Source organism: Lacerta agilis, chromosome 8, assembly GCF_009819535.1.
Source record: "Lacerta agilis isolate rLacAgi1 chromosome 8, rLacAgi1.pri, whole genome shotgun sequence".
NCBI lineage: Eukaryota > Metazoa > Chordata > Lepidosauria > Squamata > Lacertidae > Lacerta > Lacerta agilis.
The window spans coordinates 68,867,043-68,882,958 of record NC_046319.1 but is presented as its reverse complement, the minus strand read 5'-3'; the positions used below and the strand labels follow the sequence as shown (position 1 = coordinate 68,882,958).

At 45.6% G+C, this 15,916-nt stretch overlaps 1 protein-coding gene across 1 annotated transcript in view; it reads left to right on the top strand.

Moving 5' to 3' along the window:
• Positions 1 to 15,916, top strand: part of LOC117051990 (IgGFc-binding protein-like) — a 64,486-nt gene that overhangs the window by 6,439 nt on the left and 42,131 nt on the right. Inside the window, exons 5-14 of the mRNA XM_033158716.1 lie at positions 42 to 179; positions 401 to 560; positions 1,809 to 2,224; positions 3,202 to 3,766; positions 4,415 to 4,517; positions 5,480 to 5,975; positions 8,666 to 9,224; positions 10,328 to 10,926; positions 12,960 to 13,524; positions 14,865 to 15,064. Of these exons, the coding sequence (XP_033014607.1) occupies positions 42 to 179; positions 401 to 560; positions 1,809 to 2,224; positions 3,202 to 3,766; positions 4,415 to 4,517; positions 5,480 to 5,975; positions 8,666 to 9,224; positions 10,328 to 10,926; positions 12,960 to 13,524; positions 14,865 to 15,064 (3,801 nt within the window). The remainder of the gene's footprint in view (positions 1 to 41; positions 180 to 400; positions 561 to 1,808; positions 2,225 to 3,201; positions 3,767 to 4,414; positions 4,518 to 5,479; positions 5,976 to 8,665; positions 9,225 to 10,327; positions 10,927 to 12,959; positions 13,525 to 14,864; positions 15,065 to 15,916) is intronic.

Sequence of the window (15,916 nt, the reverse complement as noted above, 5' to 3'; positions counted from 1 at the left end):
ATGAGACTGATATATCCCACATTTGGCACCTGTTTGTGTAGGTGAACACATTCCAGGCTGTTTTAACCTCCAATGGTAAACTGTCTTTCGTTATACTGAACTATCAGGACATCCAGTGGATATCAGGGCAGGCAAGTGGTGGAGATGCTCACACCGGCTTGGAGGGCACACCTGCTCAGGTAAGTCCCACCTCTGGTTACATGCTGAAAGGAAGTAGCAGTCCGAAACATCTAGAGGGCACCAGGTTGTTGAAGGTAGATGATGTGGTTGATTCAGTTCAGCAGTCCACTGTATGTTATGTCGCCAGGAGGAAGTGAAGTGTTACCTAGCAAGCCATGTATTCTGGAGACACATGAGCAGAACTCTCATCCTTTGCTCATGTTCCATTTCTCTCTTCCAGGCTGGATTTAACAACGGAGATGCTAACAACTACTTCAACATCCCTGGATCTTGGACTCCAAGCATCATTAACGTCAGCTCCACGAGTAACATCATGGACCCTGGGCGCTGGGTCTTTGAGGTGGATGTCTTTGCATTGCCAAATGGCTGTGTTTACAAAGGTACATTGATCACTACTCAATAAGAATATAAGAAGATCTATGAAGGATCCAGATCAAATTCTTCTAAAATCTTGGGAAGGGTCATAAGGGATAGAACATCTGCTTTGCTACCAGCTCCACACCCACCAACCCCTGTCCTCCCAGGCCTCACCAAATTCACCTACTTCCCTTGGACCTCCTCCCACTGCTCCTGCTTATACTGCCTGCTTTACTCCAAGGATGCTGTTTCAGATCAGCAGCGGAGGGCAAGGAAGAGGGAAATGGCAGGTGGTGGCAGAGCAGGATGGTAGCTGTGGAGTTGCCTAATCCTGTTTCGTGACCTGCCCACCTACCTCTGTCTCCCTCCTCTGCGTCCCTTGTCCTTGTACTCCAACACTGCTGTGATGGCCCCACAGCTCTCAGAAGTGTGCCCACCATGCTGTGATTTGAAACACCACCTGTTGGTAGCCAAGCAGACAGCAGCATGACAACAGAGTAAGACCTAGGGTAGGGGAACTGGATCCAGATAATGGACCAGATCCTTATCACCCTGCCATGGATGATCCTGTCCAGCTATCAATCACCTGATGTCAGAATGTTGGGTGGCCCCAGTTATGCCCGCATGGACAGTTGGCTGATCATCAGGGCTTTGCATGTGCCACCAATCAGCTGGTGGGCAGTGTCTCCTAACAGTCATTGGTCCTTTCATGTCTTCACACACCTGAAATCATATATGGCATCAGGTGCATAGCTGTCAACTTTCCCCCTTTTTAAAGGGAAATTCCCTTATTCTGAATAGGATTCCTCGCAAGAAAAGAGAAAGGTTGACAGCTATGATCAGGTGTGGAACAGATGAGTGTGCCTTGACTTGCCCCAAAATGAGCCAAATGAGCAGGCCTAGTTTGTCCTGTGGGTTGGAGGTTCCCCACCTCTGCCAAAAGGGAAGGGCCATCGCTTGGTGGTACAGCTGATGCTTCACATCTTCAGTGAAGTGGCCAGATGAAAGGGGAAATGTCTTGGAGAGCCTTGTCTAGGTGGACCTTGTTTAAGGCAGATTTCTGTATATCTATCTTACTGCCATTAAATTTTAGCATCTCTTTCCTGCTTTGACTAATATGTGCTGTTCTAACTTCATGTGTGAGGTTTGCAATGGCTATTGCTTCAGTTGGGTTTGTAATGTGAATGAAACCAGAATGCTCTTGCGCAAGCTATTGGCACAATCCCTTCCGGTCACTTAAGTTGCTTATGACTTGCATTCCTTCTTGATAGCTAATTTCCTGCCAGTCAGTGCCACCTTCTGGACTGAATCAGCTTGCGAGGAGAAGTGCCAGTGCACGTCTGAAGATTCCAGGGTGATATGCCAGGCCAGCAGGTGCTCCGCAGATGAGATTTGCCAGCCGAATTCCTGGTACCATGTGTGCCGGCCCACCCATAAGGCCACCTGCCACGTCTTGGGTGGGCGGCACTACACCACTTTTGATGGCCAACTGTACCAGTTCCAAGGCAACTGTGTTTATGTGCTGTCTCAAATGTGTGCACCCTCACACAACCGCAGCCTAGAGTATTATCGGGTGGAAGCAGGGATTTCAGGGGAAGCCCCAGAAGTGTCACAGATAGAGCACTTGCGCATGATGGTCTACGGACAGGACATTGCTGTAATAGCCAATTCTGCTGGGCATGTCATGGTAAGTGCTTTGAATTCAACAGCCAAAATAAATCCTAAACTCTCCAGATTTCCCTCTGCTCTTCTTCCCTGATTTACTACAGTATTTTTCTTTTTCTCTTTGCAGCCTCCCCTCTCCCCACACCACTTTCACTCAAGGGTGGGGAATCTGTAGTCTTGCAGCTCCCATCAGCTCAGAGCATTGACTATGGAGGGCCAGTTTTCTTCACCCCTGAACTAGCTGAAAAGACACCCAGAGTGACATACAAAAACGGGTAGTAAGACAGTCCTTGCCCTCAGTTTTAAAGACACAACACACAAGGAAATAGGGTTGGGGAGGGAATAGTGTTTTTTTTTTTTTAAACCAAACTCAGTTTTTTATAACAACCAGCTGGGGTGGAAACAGTTCCTGCAGTGGTGAGGAAATATTTCCCCTTCTCTCCTTTGGTCTGCAGCCTGATGGTTCCACGCCTCTGGTCCACCCTAGCTGGAAGCAGCTCTCCAGGTACCTGGAGATGCCAGGGATTGAACCTATGACCTTCTGCATGCAAAGCAGATGGTCTACCACTAAGCTATGGTCCTTTCACAATGGGAAAGGCCAGGTTGATAGTATTGGCTGGAGTTCTGCAGGATCTCAGGCAGGGGGTCTTCAAATCACCTCCTACCTAGTTCTTTTAACATGGAGGTGCCAAAAATTGAACCTGTGTGACTTTCTGCAGGCAAAACAGATTCTCTACACCTGAGCTAGCCTATGAATCTTGCACACTGAAGTGATCCTGCTTTCTTTGCAGCTGAATACTGGAATAGATACAAGAACATAATAGCATCCATAATTCCCTGAGTTCAGATCTCAGATGTCTGTCTGGATAGATCTCAGATCTATCCAGAACTGTTATCATGTGGGGCCTTAAACACCAGCATCAGTTTCTTAAGTACAATCTAGGCAAGAGCTAAGCTATGGCTTTTAACTCTGCTTTATTCTTCTGAACCCCCTTCTAGATCAATGGAATCAAGAGCCTTCTTCCTGTGACCCTCCTTGGTGGCAAGGTCCGAGTGCATCAGAGTGGATTCTCAACTATGATAACCACTGATCTGGGGGTGGAAATTTCCTACAAGGGGAGTCAACATGTGGAGGTTGCTGTTCCTGCCAGCTACCATAATGCCACCTGTGGCCTCTGTGGAACCCTGAATGAAAACCCTGTTGACGATTTCTCGACTCCAAACAGATCCCTCGTGGCATCAGCAGCTCTGTTTGCTAAAAGCTGGCAGGTGCACTATGTGGAGGGCCAGTGTGGGGACACCCAAGAGTTGCCAAGCTGCCCTTCAACCGAACTGGCTCTTTTTTCCAGCCCAGAGTACTGTGGCCTCCTGAAGGAATCTCCAGGTCCTTTTGCAAACTGTGCAAAGGCTCTGCCTCTCTCCAGCTTTATGGCAAGCTGCATGTATGATCTTTGCACATCTGGGGGCAATCAGACGGTACTGTGTGAATTTCTCCATATTTTTGCTGGACGTTGCCAGGCAGCAAATGCCACCGTTGGGCAGTGGAGATCGGATGCATTTTGTCGTGAGTCAACAAAAATAATAATGGTGGTGACAATCACCTATGAACCCCTGTTTTCCAACCCAGGCTTGTTGTGAGGACAGCTTAGTGGGGTAGGGAGCCTGAGGCCTAGCAGCTAAATGCATCCTCTCCAGGGGCTGAAGGGACTTTGGGTTCAACAACATCTGGGAGGCCACAGGTTTCCTACTGTTATCTTATGAGAAAGGGCCAGAAGAAGGCAGCCCATGGTTTCCTCAGGTGAACAGGTGTGTGTGTGTCTAGTCCAGGGTTTCCTAAATTTGAGTCTCCAGCTCTTTTTGGACTACAACTCCCATCATCTCTGACCACTGGTCCTGCTAGCTGGGGATGGTGGAAGTTGTAGTTCAAAAGCAGCTGGAGACCAAAGTTTGGGAAACCCTGGTACCAACTCAGGTACCGTTTGCATGATTCAGGCACCTAATTTTCTTTTCAAGCCCAGCCAGGGTGAAGCGACCTTCTTTAGCTTGCAGAGAGTTGGTAAAGGCATAAATTGGTGTTTGAATGGTGCAGCACAACTTTATGAAAAGTTGGGCATAGCAGAGTGTGTATGTTTGCACTCCTCTCCAGGCAGCAAAATGTTTTGGGCCAGCACTGATTTCCTCTACCCCTCTTCATACATCCTTTCTCCATCAGGAATCACTTGTCCAGAGAACAGCCACTATGAGCCTTGCTCTACTGCCTGCCCAGCCAGCTGCTTGGATTCCACAGCCCCACTTTATTGCAGCGAGCCATGCAGGTAAGGACGGGCAAATCCATCAGTTTTGGTTTCTCTTAGTTTTTCAGTTTTCTAATCACATTCTCTACATTCTTAGTTTGCATTTTTTTTAAGTCCTCAAGAGAATCCATCAGCATTTTATTGCAAATTTCTCCTAATAGACACATATTTGTGTGCAATTTCCCCTAATAGACAGAATTTTGCAAAGCAATTCCCGCCAATAAAATGCATTTTTGTCTCTTATTTTCATAAATGAATGCATTTTTATACACACTTTACCTCAGCATATGCCCAAAAATGGAAAGAAGAAGAAGTCCCAGCAAAAGAAGAATGGATACAAAAACTTATTGAATATGCAGAAATGGCAAAACTTACCGGAAAAATAATAAATCAAGATAACAAACTTTTTATAAAAGAATGGAAATGGTTTATTGAGTATTTGCAAACTGTAGACAGATAAGAACATTGTCAGGATTATTGTAATAACCTTATTATTTTATAAGAGTATACATTTAAAGTAGATGAATAAACGAGCAAATTAAGTTAATTTGGATATGCAGAAAATATCAAAAATTAATGTAAGGAACTGCAGGAAGAGGGGGGAGGAAGTCACATTTTGAAATGTTAAAATGATTGTAAAATTATTGAAATGTATAAAATTGAAACTCATAAAAAGCATATGTATTTCTGTACACATTATTGGCTGGAGAACTGCAGTGCAAAATTCGCAGGAATTTCGGTTTGGATAGTTCAAATTAGGTGGACTCGCCTCTAGACATGGATGCCAACTCCCTGGGGCCTTGGGTGCCCGAGCACCCACAAAATTCTCCATGAAGGGGCCAGACACCCACAAATTTCGGTGCCAGGGCTGTGCATTCTGCATGGCACTCACAGCCCCAGGCTTCCATGGTTGCGGTGCCAAGCTGAGGCTCCTGCCTCTAAATGTGAACTGAATTGAATTTCCTCCCATCCCCTACTTGCAGGGAGGGCTGCTTTTGCAACAGAGGCTACATTCTTAGCGGAGGAGCTTGTGTGCCCCTGGACCATTGCGGCTGCACTCTGAACGGCCGGTATTACCAGGTGGGAGATGACGTGATCCTGACAGATACCTGCAGCCAGAAGTGCTCCTGTAGGCACCCTTCCCACCCCATGGAGTGCCAGAAACATGCATGCGGGGCTCTGGAAACGTGCAGAGTTGTGGGCGGCGTGCTGGGCTGTTACCCGGCGACCTTGGGCAACTCCTGGATGTTTGGGGACCCCCATTACGTCACTTTTGATGGGGTCGCATTTGACTACGAGGGAACGTGCAAATACACGCTGAGCAAGTACTGTGCCCCCCATGGAGCCCTCCCTTACTTCGCCATAAAAGTGGAGAACGAACACCGGGGCTCCTTGGCTGCAACATGGGCACGTCTGGTGGAGATAGACGTCTATGGGGAGCACATTGCCATAGCGGCTGGTCAGTACGGCAAAGTGCAGGTAAGGACCTTGTCCGTATTCTTTCCTTGTCTGGGTCCACCTGGCATTATTTCCTGTTGCATGGCAGAGAAGGATCTCAATGGTTGGATGCACAAACACTTGAGCAGGCTTGGCAGAGGAGGAGGAACACAGGCTGAATGCAGATCCAGACCTGGATCCCTGTCGTCACACTCAATGGGATGCATGTTGTTAATTGTGTGTTTCATTTATCTGATGGTACTTGTATACTAGTTGATCGTAGGGTTGCCATATGTCTGGAACTTCCCTGATACATCCTGAATACTGCATTCGGCAGCAGTGTCCGGGCGGTAAAATGTCCAGGAAATTCATGTCAGTAGTGTCGTTTTCACTGATTTTCCTTAAAAGTAGCTCAAAACCATCATTTTTTTTGCCATTTTGCAAAAAAGAACATCAACAACTTTGGCCAAAAGCAAAACAAAACAAAAACCTCAACAACTTTTCTCTCTGGATTTTTACTGTCCAGATTCTTATAAGCAGTTTACAGAAAATAAAATGCACATTAAGATTATAAGTAAAAGCCATTTAAACTACTTTTTTTTACAACATATAAATAAAATCAGCCATTAAAAAAAAAAAGATATGTTGTTTTCAGCACTACACCTCCAGCATCTATCTGAATTAGACACTGCCTTTCTATACAAATATTGTGCAGTCCAAGGGCTGGTCTCTGTCCTGGGTCTCTTGCAAGTGTGGATCCTGAATCAGCAGGGGGGGTGCACACATAAAACCCTCCTCCTGCGTATGAATTACACTTTGCTAGAAATGGTTGTCACCTATACTTTTGAATTAATATTGCAACTTACCGGTAAGCCGGCGGCGCTTATTTGGCTGGTACAATATCTTACTTGCTAGTCTGACTTTGGATCTAGCCAGTGCTTTTTTTCTGGGGGGGGGGGGGGAATGCAGGGGTTTGCATACCCCTAAACATTTTGTGAATCTAAGTTTGGCTTCATTGAGGGGCAGTATTTCAATATGAGTAGGAAAATGAGAGTACCCCTAAACATTTTTTAAGGATGTACTAAACCAGCAAATTCTGAAGATGCCAAGGTTTGGTCAGTGAGAAATGGTGTGATGGTAAAACCTTCAGAAGGTATTACATCCACAACTGAAACATTTACTTGCTTATTAATCAGAATATATATATATATATATATATACACACACACACACACACACACACACAATCATACCTTGGTTTTTGAACAGCTTAGTTCTCGAATGTTCTGGCTCCCGAATGCTGCAAACCTGGAAGTGAGTGTTTCGGTTTGCGAACTATTTCTGGAAGCCAAACGTCCAACGTCTGCGGCTTCCGATTGGCTGCAGGAGCTTCCTGCAGCCAATCAGAAGCCGTGCTTTGGTTTTCGGATGTTTTGGAAGTCAAATGGACTTCTGGAATGGATTCTGTTCAACTTCCAAGGTACTACTGTAATGTGGAGCTCATAGTTCAAGAGTTCTTTAGTGGGGTGTGCCTTGGGCTTCCAGTGTGAGGGCTTCCTCTGTGGCTTAATCAGTCTGTAATTACTTACTGGCTTGCTTAATATGTAAGGTGAGTGTGCTGCACCCTTTTGTTAAGTGATGGAAGGAATGTAACTCTGGGTTTAATTAGTTGCGGTGGTTGCTATTCAGTAATCCCCCGAGAGCACTCTGTGGTCCAACCACTAATATGTGGCATAAATCTATCTCACAAAAATGTGGGTAGAGAAAACCACATCAGTATTTTATTATTATTATTGAAATCAATAAAGTGGTTTGCTCATTAAAGTAGGCTTGGCTACGTCCAACGACAATTCGGCTTGAGAAATGTATGCTGCACCAGCTTAAAAAGTGCCTTGATAGACAAATCACATGTACCTCTACTATACTTGTTTGGGAAATGGGAGGAAAGGGACTGGGCTGCAACAGAGCCATTCCCCTCTGGGAACATTCAAAGCTGCTTTTAATGAGTCAGACTGCTATTCCACCTGGCTCAGTATCATGCATGCTGATTGGCAGTGGCTCTCCGGGGTTCAGGTGGGAAGTCCCTACCTGCCCTAGGTGGAGATGGCAGGGGTGGAACCTGGGGTCCTCTGCATCTTCTAACACTGAGCTACTGCCATTACCAAAAATGTAATGGATGGTGGAGGGCTTCTGAAAAGATTGACGATAACCAAAGTTGAGAAGGATGGTCTGTAGTGACAAGCAGATGCTCTCCAGGACGTCAACCCTACTCGGAGATGCCAGGAATTGAACTGGAACCTTCTGCATGTGAAGTATGTATAGATGGAGAAGCTATGGCCTTTATCCATCTAGGCTGAGTTGTGTTTCCCCTGTGTGCTTAAGTATTGTTACAACAACATTTTGTTCTGCCTCTCCTCTACATAGCTCCATACTTCTTCCATTTTAAAAACACCATTAAGTTGTCTGAAACCACATACCCCACCCAGAACTTGTGATGGGTGAACTTGTGGCTGGACAGTGTTGCTGAACTCCAACTCCCATCGGGCCCAGCCAGCATGGCCAATGGCCAGGGATGATGGGAGCTGGAGTCCATCAACATCTGGAGGGCACCGAGTTGGGAAAGGCTGTTATGAAGGCCACTTAAATGGGGGTGGGATTTGGGCTTGTCATTCACTGTGAATGCAGGCGTAATGGTTTCAGAAAGAAATCTCACTGCCTTTCTTTCCATTTAGCTGAACGGCATCCTCCTTCGGCTGCCTTTCGACTTTGGAAACGGGAAGATCTATGGCTACTCTAGTGGCTTCTCTGCCGTCATCCAGACCGATTTTGGCCTCTTTGTCTCTTATGACTGGTCCTACTATGTGTCGTTTTCTGTCCCCAAGTCCTATTCCGGTCTGCTCTGTGGCCTCAGTGGAGACTTCAATGGGAACCGGAGTGACGACTTCAAAAGCCCCGATGGCACTGTGCTTCCGGATGCTGTCGCTTTTAGCAATAGCTGGAAGGAGGCCAGCTCACCTTTCCACTGCACAGTGGTTGGGTTTCTGCCAAACTGTGACGAAGATCTGCTAGACCGGTACTCCTCTGTGAGCTCCTGCGGAATCATCCGCGATCCAGGCGGGCCATTTAGACTCTGCAGTGACCCCGGTGTGGCTCGGGTCCACTTCGAGAGCTGCGTGAAGGATATGTGTGTCACGAACGGCAGCAATTTGTGCGAGGTCCTGGGCACGTACGCCCAGCAGTGCCAAATTCACGGAGCCACCATTAAGCCCTGGAGAGAGATCACTGGGTGCGGTAAGGGATTCCCGACTGGCATGTGAACTGCAATAGCAATACTGGTTGCAGTATTTTAGAGCAGTGGCTCTCAGATAGTGGCCGGCGAACTCTATTCAGGTGGTCCACAAAAAAACGGTTGCAGAACTGTCAAGAATATATGTTTTTGGCCAGGCACTTTATTATTTCTGACAGTTGAGATCTTCTAGGGCTGGATTATTGAACAGGCTAATAAGGCCCCAGCCTGGGGCCAATGATTTTCATAATTTATTACTGGCACGATCCATTTACTTCTTTTTTTAAAAAAAAAAGGAAAAGAGATGTCAGTTAAAGACAAAGCTACAAGTTATGTTATGGTTTCTAGAATGAGAAAGAAAAGCTTAAATAGTCCACTGGGATTCCCCAACAATTTTTTCAACTGGTTTACAGAAGGAGGGAATAAAAGTTTGAGAATCAGTGCTTTAGTGTATTCAAAGAACTCTGAACACATTTTCTCACTCATCCTTGCAACAGTCCTATAAGGTTGGGGGGGTGAGGTTGGGACTGATAAATTAAGGCTGGCAGAAACAGCATCAGTGCCTGCTAAAGCCCCAGCACCAAAACAAATACTGAGGTCTGCTCTGCAATTCTCCTTAAAGAAAAAAAAAGTTGTATCTGCCAGGTGCCCATTGCAATCGACTCCTCTACAGTTTTGACATATTTACTGACAGCAGAATAGTTTCTTTAATTACTTTAGTGGTTTATAATAGTTTCAAAGGTAATTAAAGATAAGAGGTACGGCTGGTCTTTTCCCTAGAGATTCATCTCCAGCTTCATAAGCAGCACTTCGGTGAATGCTGTAATTTCTCCTCACTCCTGTTTCACGCATCCTTCTGAAAGGATTTCTCTATCCCTCATCAGTGAGCATCTAGGAGTAAATGCTTGTTATCTCTGTCCGTGGAGATAAGAACAGCAGATACCGGTAACTCTGTCATAATTATTCGCCACTTAATTACAACATTCGGGGGAGCTCCGAAAGCTGTGGCCGACCTGCTTAGCTCCTTCCCGGAAGTCCATTTCCTCTACAGTGTTGAAGGGGCTGCACTTTTGCATTCTCAATATCTTTTTGTTTGTGCTTGTTTCAGAGTTGCGTTGTCCTGCCAACAGCCACTATGAGCTCTGTGGATCTTCCTGCCCTGCTTCTTGCGCCCACCCAGCTGTGCCCTCCAGTTGCCGGACCGGGTGTGTCGAAGGGTGTCAGTGCAATCCTGGCTTCGTGCAGAGTGGCACCGAGTGTGTGCCTCGCCAGCAGTGTGGCTGCACTCATGGAGGAAGATACTACCTGACTGAGGAAACCTTCTGGCAAGGAGAAAACTGCAATAGCTTTTGCCGCTGCGATAGCGCCACCCATGCCGTCACATGCACCCTCTCATCCTGTGGTCCTGGAGAGTTCTGTGGCATTCACAAAGGCGTTTATGGGTGCCACAAGCTGTTAAGTGGCACTTGTTGGGCTTCGGGCCATCTCCACTACACTACATTTGATGGGCGGCATTATGACTTCTGGGACACCTGCAAGTACATATTTGCAGAGCTGTGTGCGGCAAACACATCTTTGCCCTTCTTCAGGGTTGAGGTTCAGAATGAGAAGCTGCGCAACAGATCTTTGTCTGTGACCTCAGAGGTGTTTGTGCAAGTGGGCACCCATCAAATACACCTGCAGAACAGACGCCGGGGAACTGTCAAGGTAAAGAGCATGGGGGAAAGCTCTAAAGTGGGGGCCAGCAGCCTTTTTGCTCCTGCAGCATTGGCAGGGGTGGGGCTGCACTAAGGAGCTGCATACAGGCTTTCCCTGCCATGTAGGAGGTGGGGGAGGGGGAGACTTGCCCCCACCTTGGCAGGGTGAGAGAATCCCCTTTGAAAGCAGGGGTTGCATTGGTGACGGCCAACTTTTTTCAGTTACAAAGACTCTCCGTGCTGTGGTGGAGAAGAATACAATAGGGGGTGCAGTCAGCTCCACTGGGAGGCAGTCTTAGTAGCATATTTGCAGCATCACCTGCAGGGGCTGAAGTTCCATGACTCATACTGTGGCAGAGCAGCAAATTTGTCAGCCCCCAAAATGGGTAAAGATGGTGGTAGCAGAGGGACCACCCAGGAGGCCATGTCAAGAGGGCCACATGTGGCTCACTGATTGCCCACACGTATACACCAGACTGTGGAGGTAAGGTTCATCCTGCTCTTGTGAAGAATCTGGTCAGGGCTATGATTGGTAGCGAGATAAGATGCAGATACAAAATTCAGAGAAATGGGGCGTGGGGGGGATTTTAAAAATGAAGAAGGAGCATGGCAATGCCAGAAGAGAACTGACATAGTCAGGGGCATATGAATTTATTTTATTTTATTTTGACAATTCAATAATCACAAATAAATAAGAATAAAAATGTGCACCCCACCACCGAGACCATTCCATTGTAACTATCCAGCCTCTCAAAAGTTCAACACCTCTTGCAATGGTTTGACCCCTTTCTGTTTTAACAGTACAAATTCTACAAACACCCTCCATATCTCCTCAAAATCATTTCTCTTGCATATTCCCCATCTTACCTTAATGACACATGTTAATTTATCATGAGTAGCTATATCCCACACTATTCTTCCATTTTATATTCTGCTTGTCCCTTCCACTTCCTAGCTATAATAATTTGTGCAGTTGTCAATAAATTTGTGAGCAAGTCCTTCATAGCCTGCGAACCTTCTATCCTATCATAAATTGATAATAATGCTACCTCTGGACTTTCAGTCAGCTTTAACTTAGTGATTTCTGTTATCATGTGAAAATTTAAAGCTGGCTTCCCCAACCTGGTGCCCTCTAGATGTCTTGGGCTGCAAATTCTATCATTTCTAGCCATCGGCCGTCCTGACTGGGGCTGAAAAAAAAAAAAAAGCTGGAGGGCTTCAGGTTGGGGAAGAAAGTACTGAGGGGGCAATCGGGTTGGCTCATAGTTAGGAAATGATTATTTCACAACAGGAGCTAAGATGCAGAGTCAGAGCAAAGCAGGTATGAGACTCATGCAGAAGTCAAGGAGAGACCTCAATGAAACAGGGAACTAGTCAATGAGAGTGCAAGAGACCCTGGAACCAAGCCTAGTCAAGGCAAAGTCACATCGATGAGTCTCTTGATGTCCAGGTGAGCTACCCAATCTCACCAAGGCCAGATTAGTAAAGATTCCAGGACAATTGTCGCTTTGGGGCTGTCCTTAGCATGGCCACTTAAGCACCACATGAAATGCATCACTAAAAGTGGGGGCACCAATTTGCATCAAATTTGCACATGCCGTGTCTTGAAAATTCTACACTCAGCTCCTGAACTTTGTTCTGAAGTAAGGATAGAGAACAGAAATGGTTTCTTAAGGGCCAAAGTAACTTCACCACCCAGAAGCCTTGTTGCTGAAGAGAAGAGTGCCAGTTCTTTGATGACCCTTCAGATCAGGGGTTCCCAAACTGAGGCCCGGGGGCCATATGCAGCCCAATCACCCTCTAAATCCAGCCCGTGGACGGTCCAGGAATCAGCATGTTTTTACATGAGTAGAATGTGTCCTTTTATTTGAAATGCATCTCTGGGTTATTTGTGGGGCATAGGAATTCGTTCATATTTTTTTCCAAAATATAGTCCAGCCCCCCACAAAGTCTGAGGGACAGTGGACAGGCCCCCTACTGAAAAAGTTTGCTGACCCCTGCTTCAGATTAACCAGTCTCTGACTTTTTGCTTGTTTCAATCAGATTGATGGGATAACTGCAAACCTTCCAGCCGACGTTAATCAAGGAGAAGCTGTCATTTATCAGCATGGAGTGTACACAACACTGAGAGCGAAGTTTGGCCTGGCAGTGAGCTTTGACCTGGCCCACAGCCTTTTTGTCACCATCCCCGCCGAATACATGGGACATACCTGCGGGCTTTGTGGGAACTTCAATGGAGCTGCCGCTGATGACTTTATGATGAAAGATGGCTCCTTGGGGAAGAATGTCTCCTACTTTGCTGCGGGTTGGAAATCTGAGACTGTGCCGGGCTGTGATGGTGGATCTGCTGACCTCTACCCTCAGTGCCTGGAGCAGGAACAGATCCTTCAGGCAAAATGCGGATGTTGGGTCATCCAGAACCCCACTGGGCCCTTTGCTACTTGTCGGTCTGAAATTAGCCCTGAGCCCTATCTGTCTGATTGTATATTTGACCTCTGTGCCTCCCCAGGGGACAGCAGGTTCCTGTGCCAATCCATCCAGAAGTATGCCGCAGCCTGCCAGAGAGAAAACCTGAGCATCTCAACTTGGAGGAACGATACTTTCTGCAGTACGTATCTTGGAGCTGTGTTCCACTTGAAGCGGAAGATATCTGTCGGTGTTGGTTTCTCATCACTTCTCATTTTTCCCAGTCTTAAGTTCAGTTCTCCACATTTTTGCAATGGTTTGCAATTTTAAGAATGCTCATGAAAACCTGTAAAAATGTAATTGCGCACTTCCCCCAATATACACATTTTTTGTACTGTATTTACCTGATATATCCATTTTTGCAAAGCAACTCATATAGTGCACTTTATATGTTTATTTTCACTACTATGTGCATCTGAACACACACTTTCCATTAAAAGAAGGCCTTTTTTGTACACAAATGGGAGCTGCATCACAAATTCAGAAAAGTGCAAATTTTGAAAGATCGCAGAACATGCAAATTAGGTAGATTCTCACTGAAATTCAAGCTGAACTCTTTCCCCTTCCCTACTTACACACACAACAATTACACTACATGGACATAAGAAGAAAATGGTTATAATTATCATTAAAATTTCATATTTAGGGGAAAACATGCCCATAAGGAGAGAGAGAGAAAAATCACAGATTGCATTTAAGGCTAGCCTCAAATGACAAAAAAAACAATTGCTTTCTGTTTCACCAACCTCACCATTTGCTTTATTTATTCACCTCCTTTGCTTGTGGTGAAAAAAATATGTGAAAATAAGAGCTTCCCCCCGAAAAGGCTGCTGTAATTTTAAAAAGGCTTTTGCTTCTCAGTGGGGGGGGGGGGGGGAGATTGCAGAATTTTACAAACTCGGTGTGGTATTGAAGTAAACTTTACTCAGAGGAGATCTGTTGAAATTAATGAACACGATTAAGTTAGGTACATTGATTTCAACGGCTCTGAATAAAACTTAATTGAGTACCACCTTGGGACTGAGCAAAAAATTGTCTCCCAAATTTCTCCATGGTTTTTGTGGGTGACGAGCTGTTTGTATATTATGGGGACTGATATCCTTGGAGAGGGAGTTGGAATTCTCCAACACCTTATCTCTGAAAACTGTATTTCGTTAAAAAGCTGGTTTATTTAATGTCGAATGAAACTCTGGGCTGCTCCAGACTGGTGGCTGGTTGTTGCTGTTGTGTTGCAAAATGTTACTGATGCACAAATAGTGCATTAGCAGTGGGCTTATCCACACACCATTCTGCTATATTAGTTGCGGCTGCAACCAACATTAACGTCAGGAGTGCAGAAACCATTTTGCCAAGTACTCTGTAGGGGAGGACTGAAATCCTCTGTAATGGTTCAGGAGGAGGTCAAAAAAGAAAAGAAAAATCCAAAACTTGCCAGAAAATTATTTTCAGGGGAAAAAACGCTTTCTTCTTCCCTGCCCCTAGATCTCCAGTGCCCACAACACAGTCACTACGAGCTCTGTGGCAGTCTTTCGCATCAGCTGTGCTTCGGGACCTGGCTCCAGAATGTCTCCGCCTCTGCTTGCTCCGAAGGGTGCTTCTGTGACGACGGTTACTATTGGAATGGCAATGAGTGCGTCCTGCCTGAGCAGTGTGGCTGCAGGCATGATGGGCGCCACTACAAAGTGAGCTGGTTGTCCAGTCCAGTCAAAGCCAATGTTATAATAATAATAATAATAATAATAATAATAATAATAATAATAATAAATTGTTATAAGAAAAACTGCTCCCTTTCCCTTATGGGGTATTCCAGAGCCCGTATAGAGTCCTTAAGTGGGTTCCCAGTCAGTAAGAGAAAATAACAGAGTATATTGAGAAGCAAAGCGGCTAGTAAGCCTGATCTTTATTCAAGGAACTGTTGCAGCAGGGTCCCCACTCACCACACAGGAGAACCCTGGACAATGGTGCGCAAACCCTTATATAGACTTTTGAAATTGCCCACCTTGTAGCCCAAGACCACCTCCCCAAAACATCATACATACCTCACAGAAGGAGGCAGTCTACAGCAGAAATCCTGTCTGCCAGGATACCTGATAATGGTCACTGATTGCATTACCTGAGCAGCCTGGTCATTCTTTTGTGATGGTTAATACTTTAGTTCCTGAATCCAGGTCACGGGCTCATCCTATTCATACACAAATACGCCCTTAAGAAGGGATTTGCAAGCAAAAAGCCAATGGGAAGGCTTTTCCCATTTGCCTCCCTTACTGCAGAGGAATATTTGAAGTCATTGGGAGAGTCAATATGCCTGCAGGATTGCTCTCCCATACTATTTCAGACACATGGTTCATATATTTAGATATGTGCATTTATGAATATTTATTCTTATATTTGAGACCTTAAAATTCTTATAACATAATGTTTGTTTGTCTGTTTTACACCACCCATCTGACTGGTTCGCCCCAGCCATTCTGGGCAGCCACTTCCAACAAAATATAAAGGAACACAGCAAAACATAAAACATTAAAAGCTTCCTG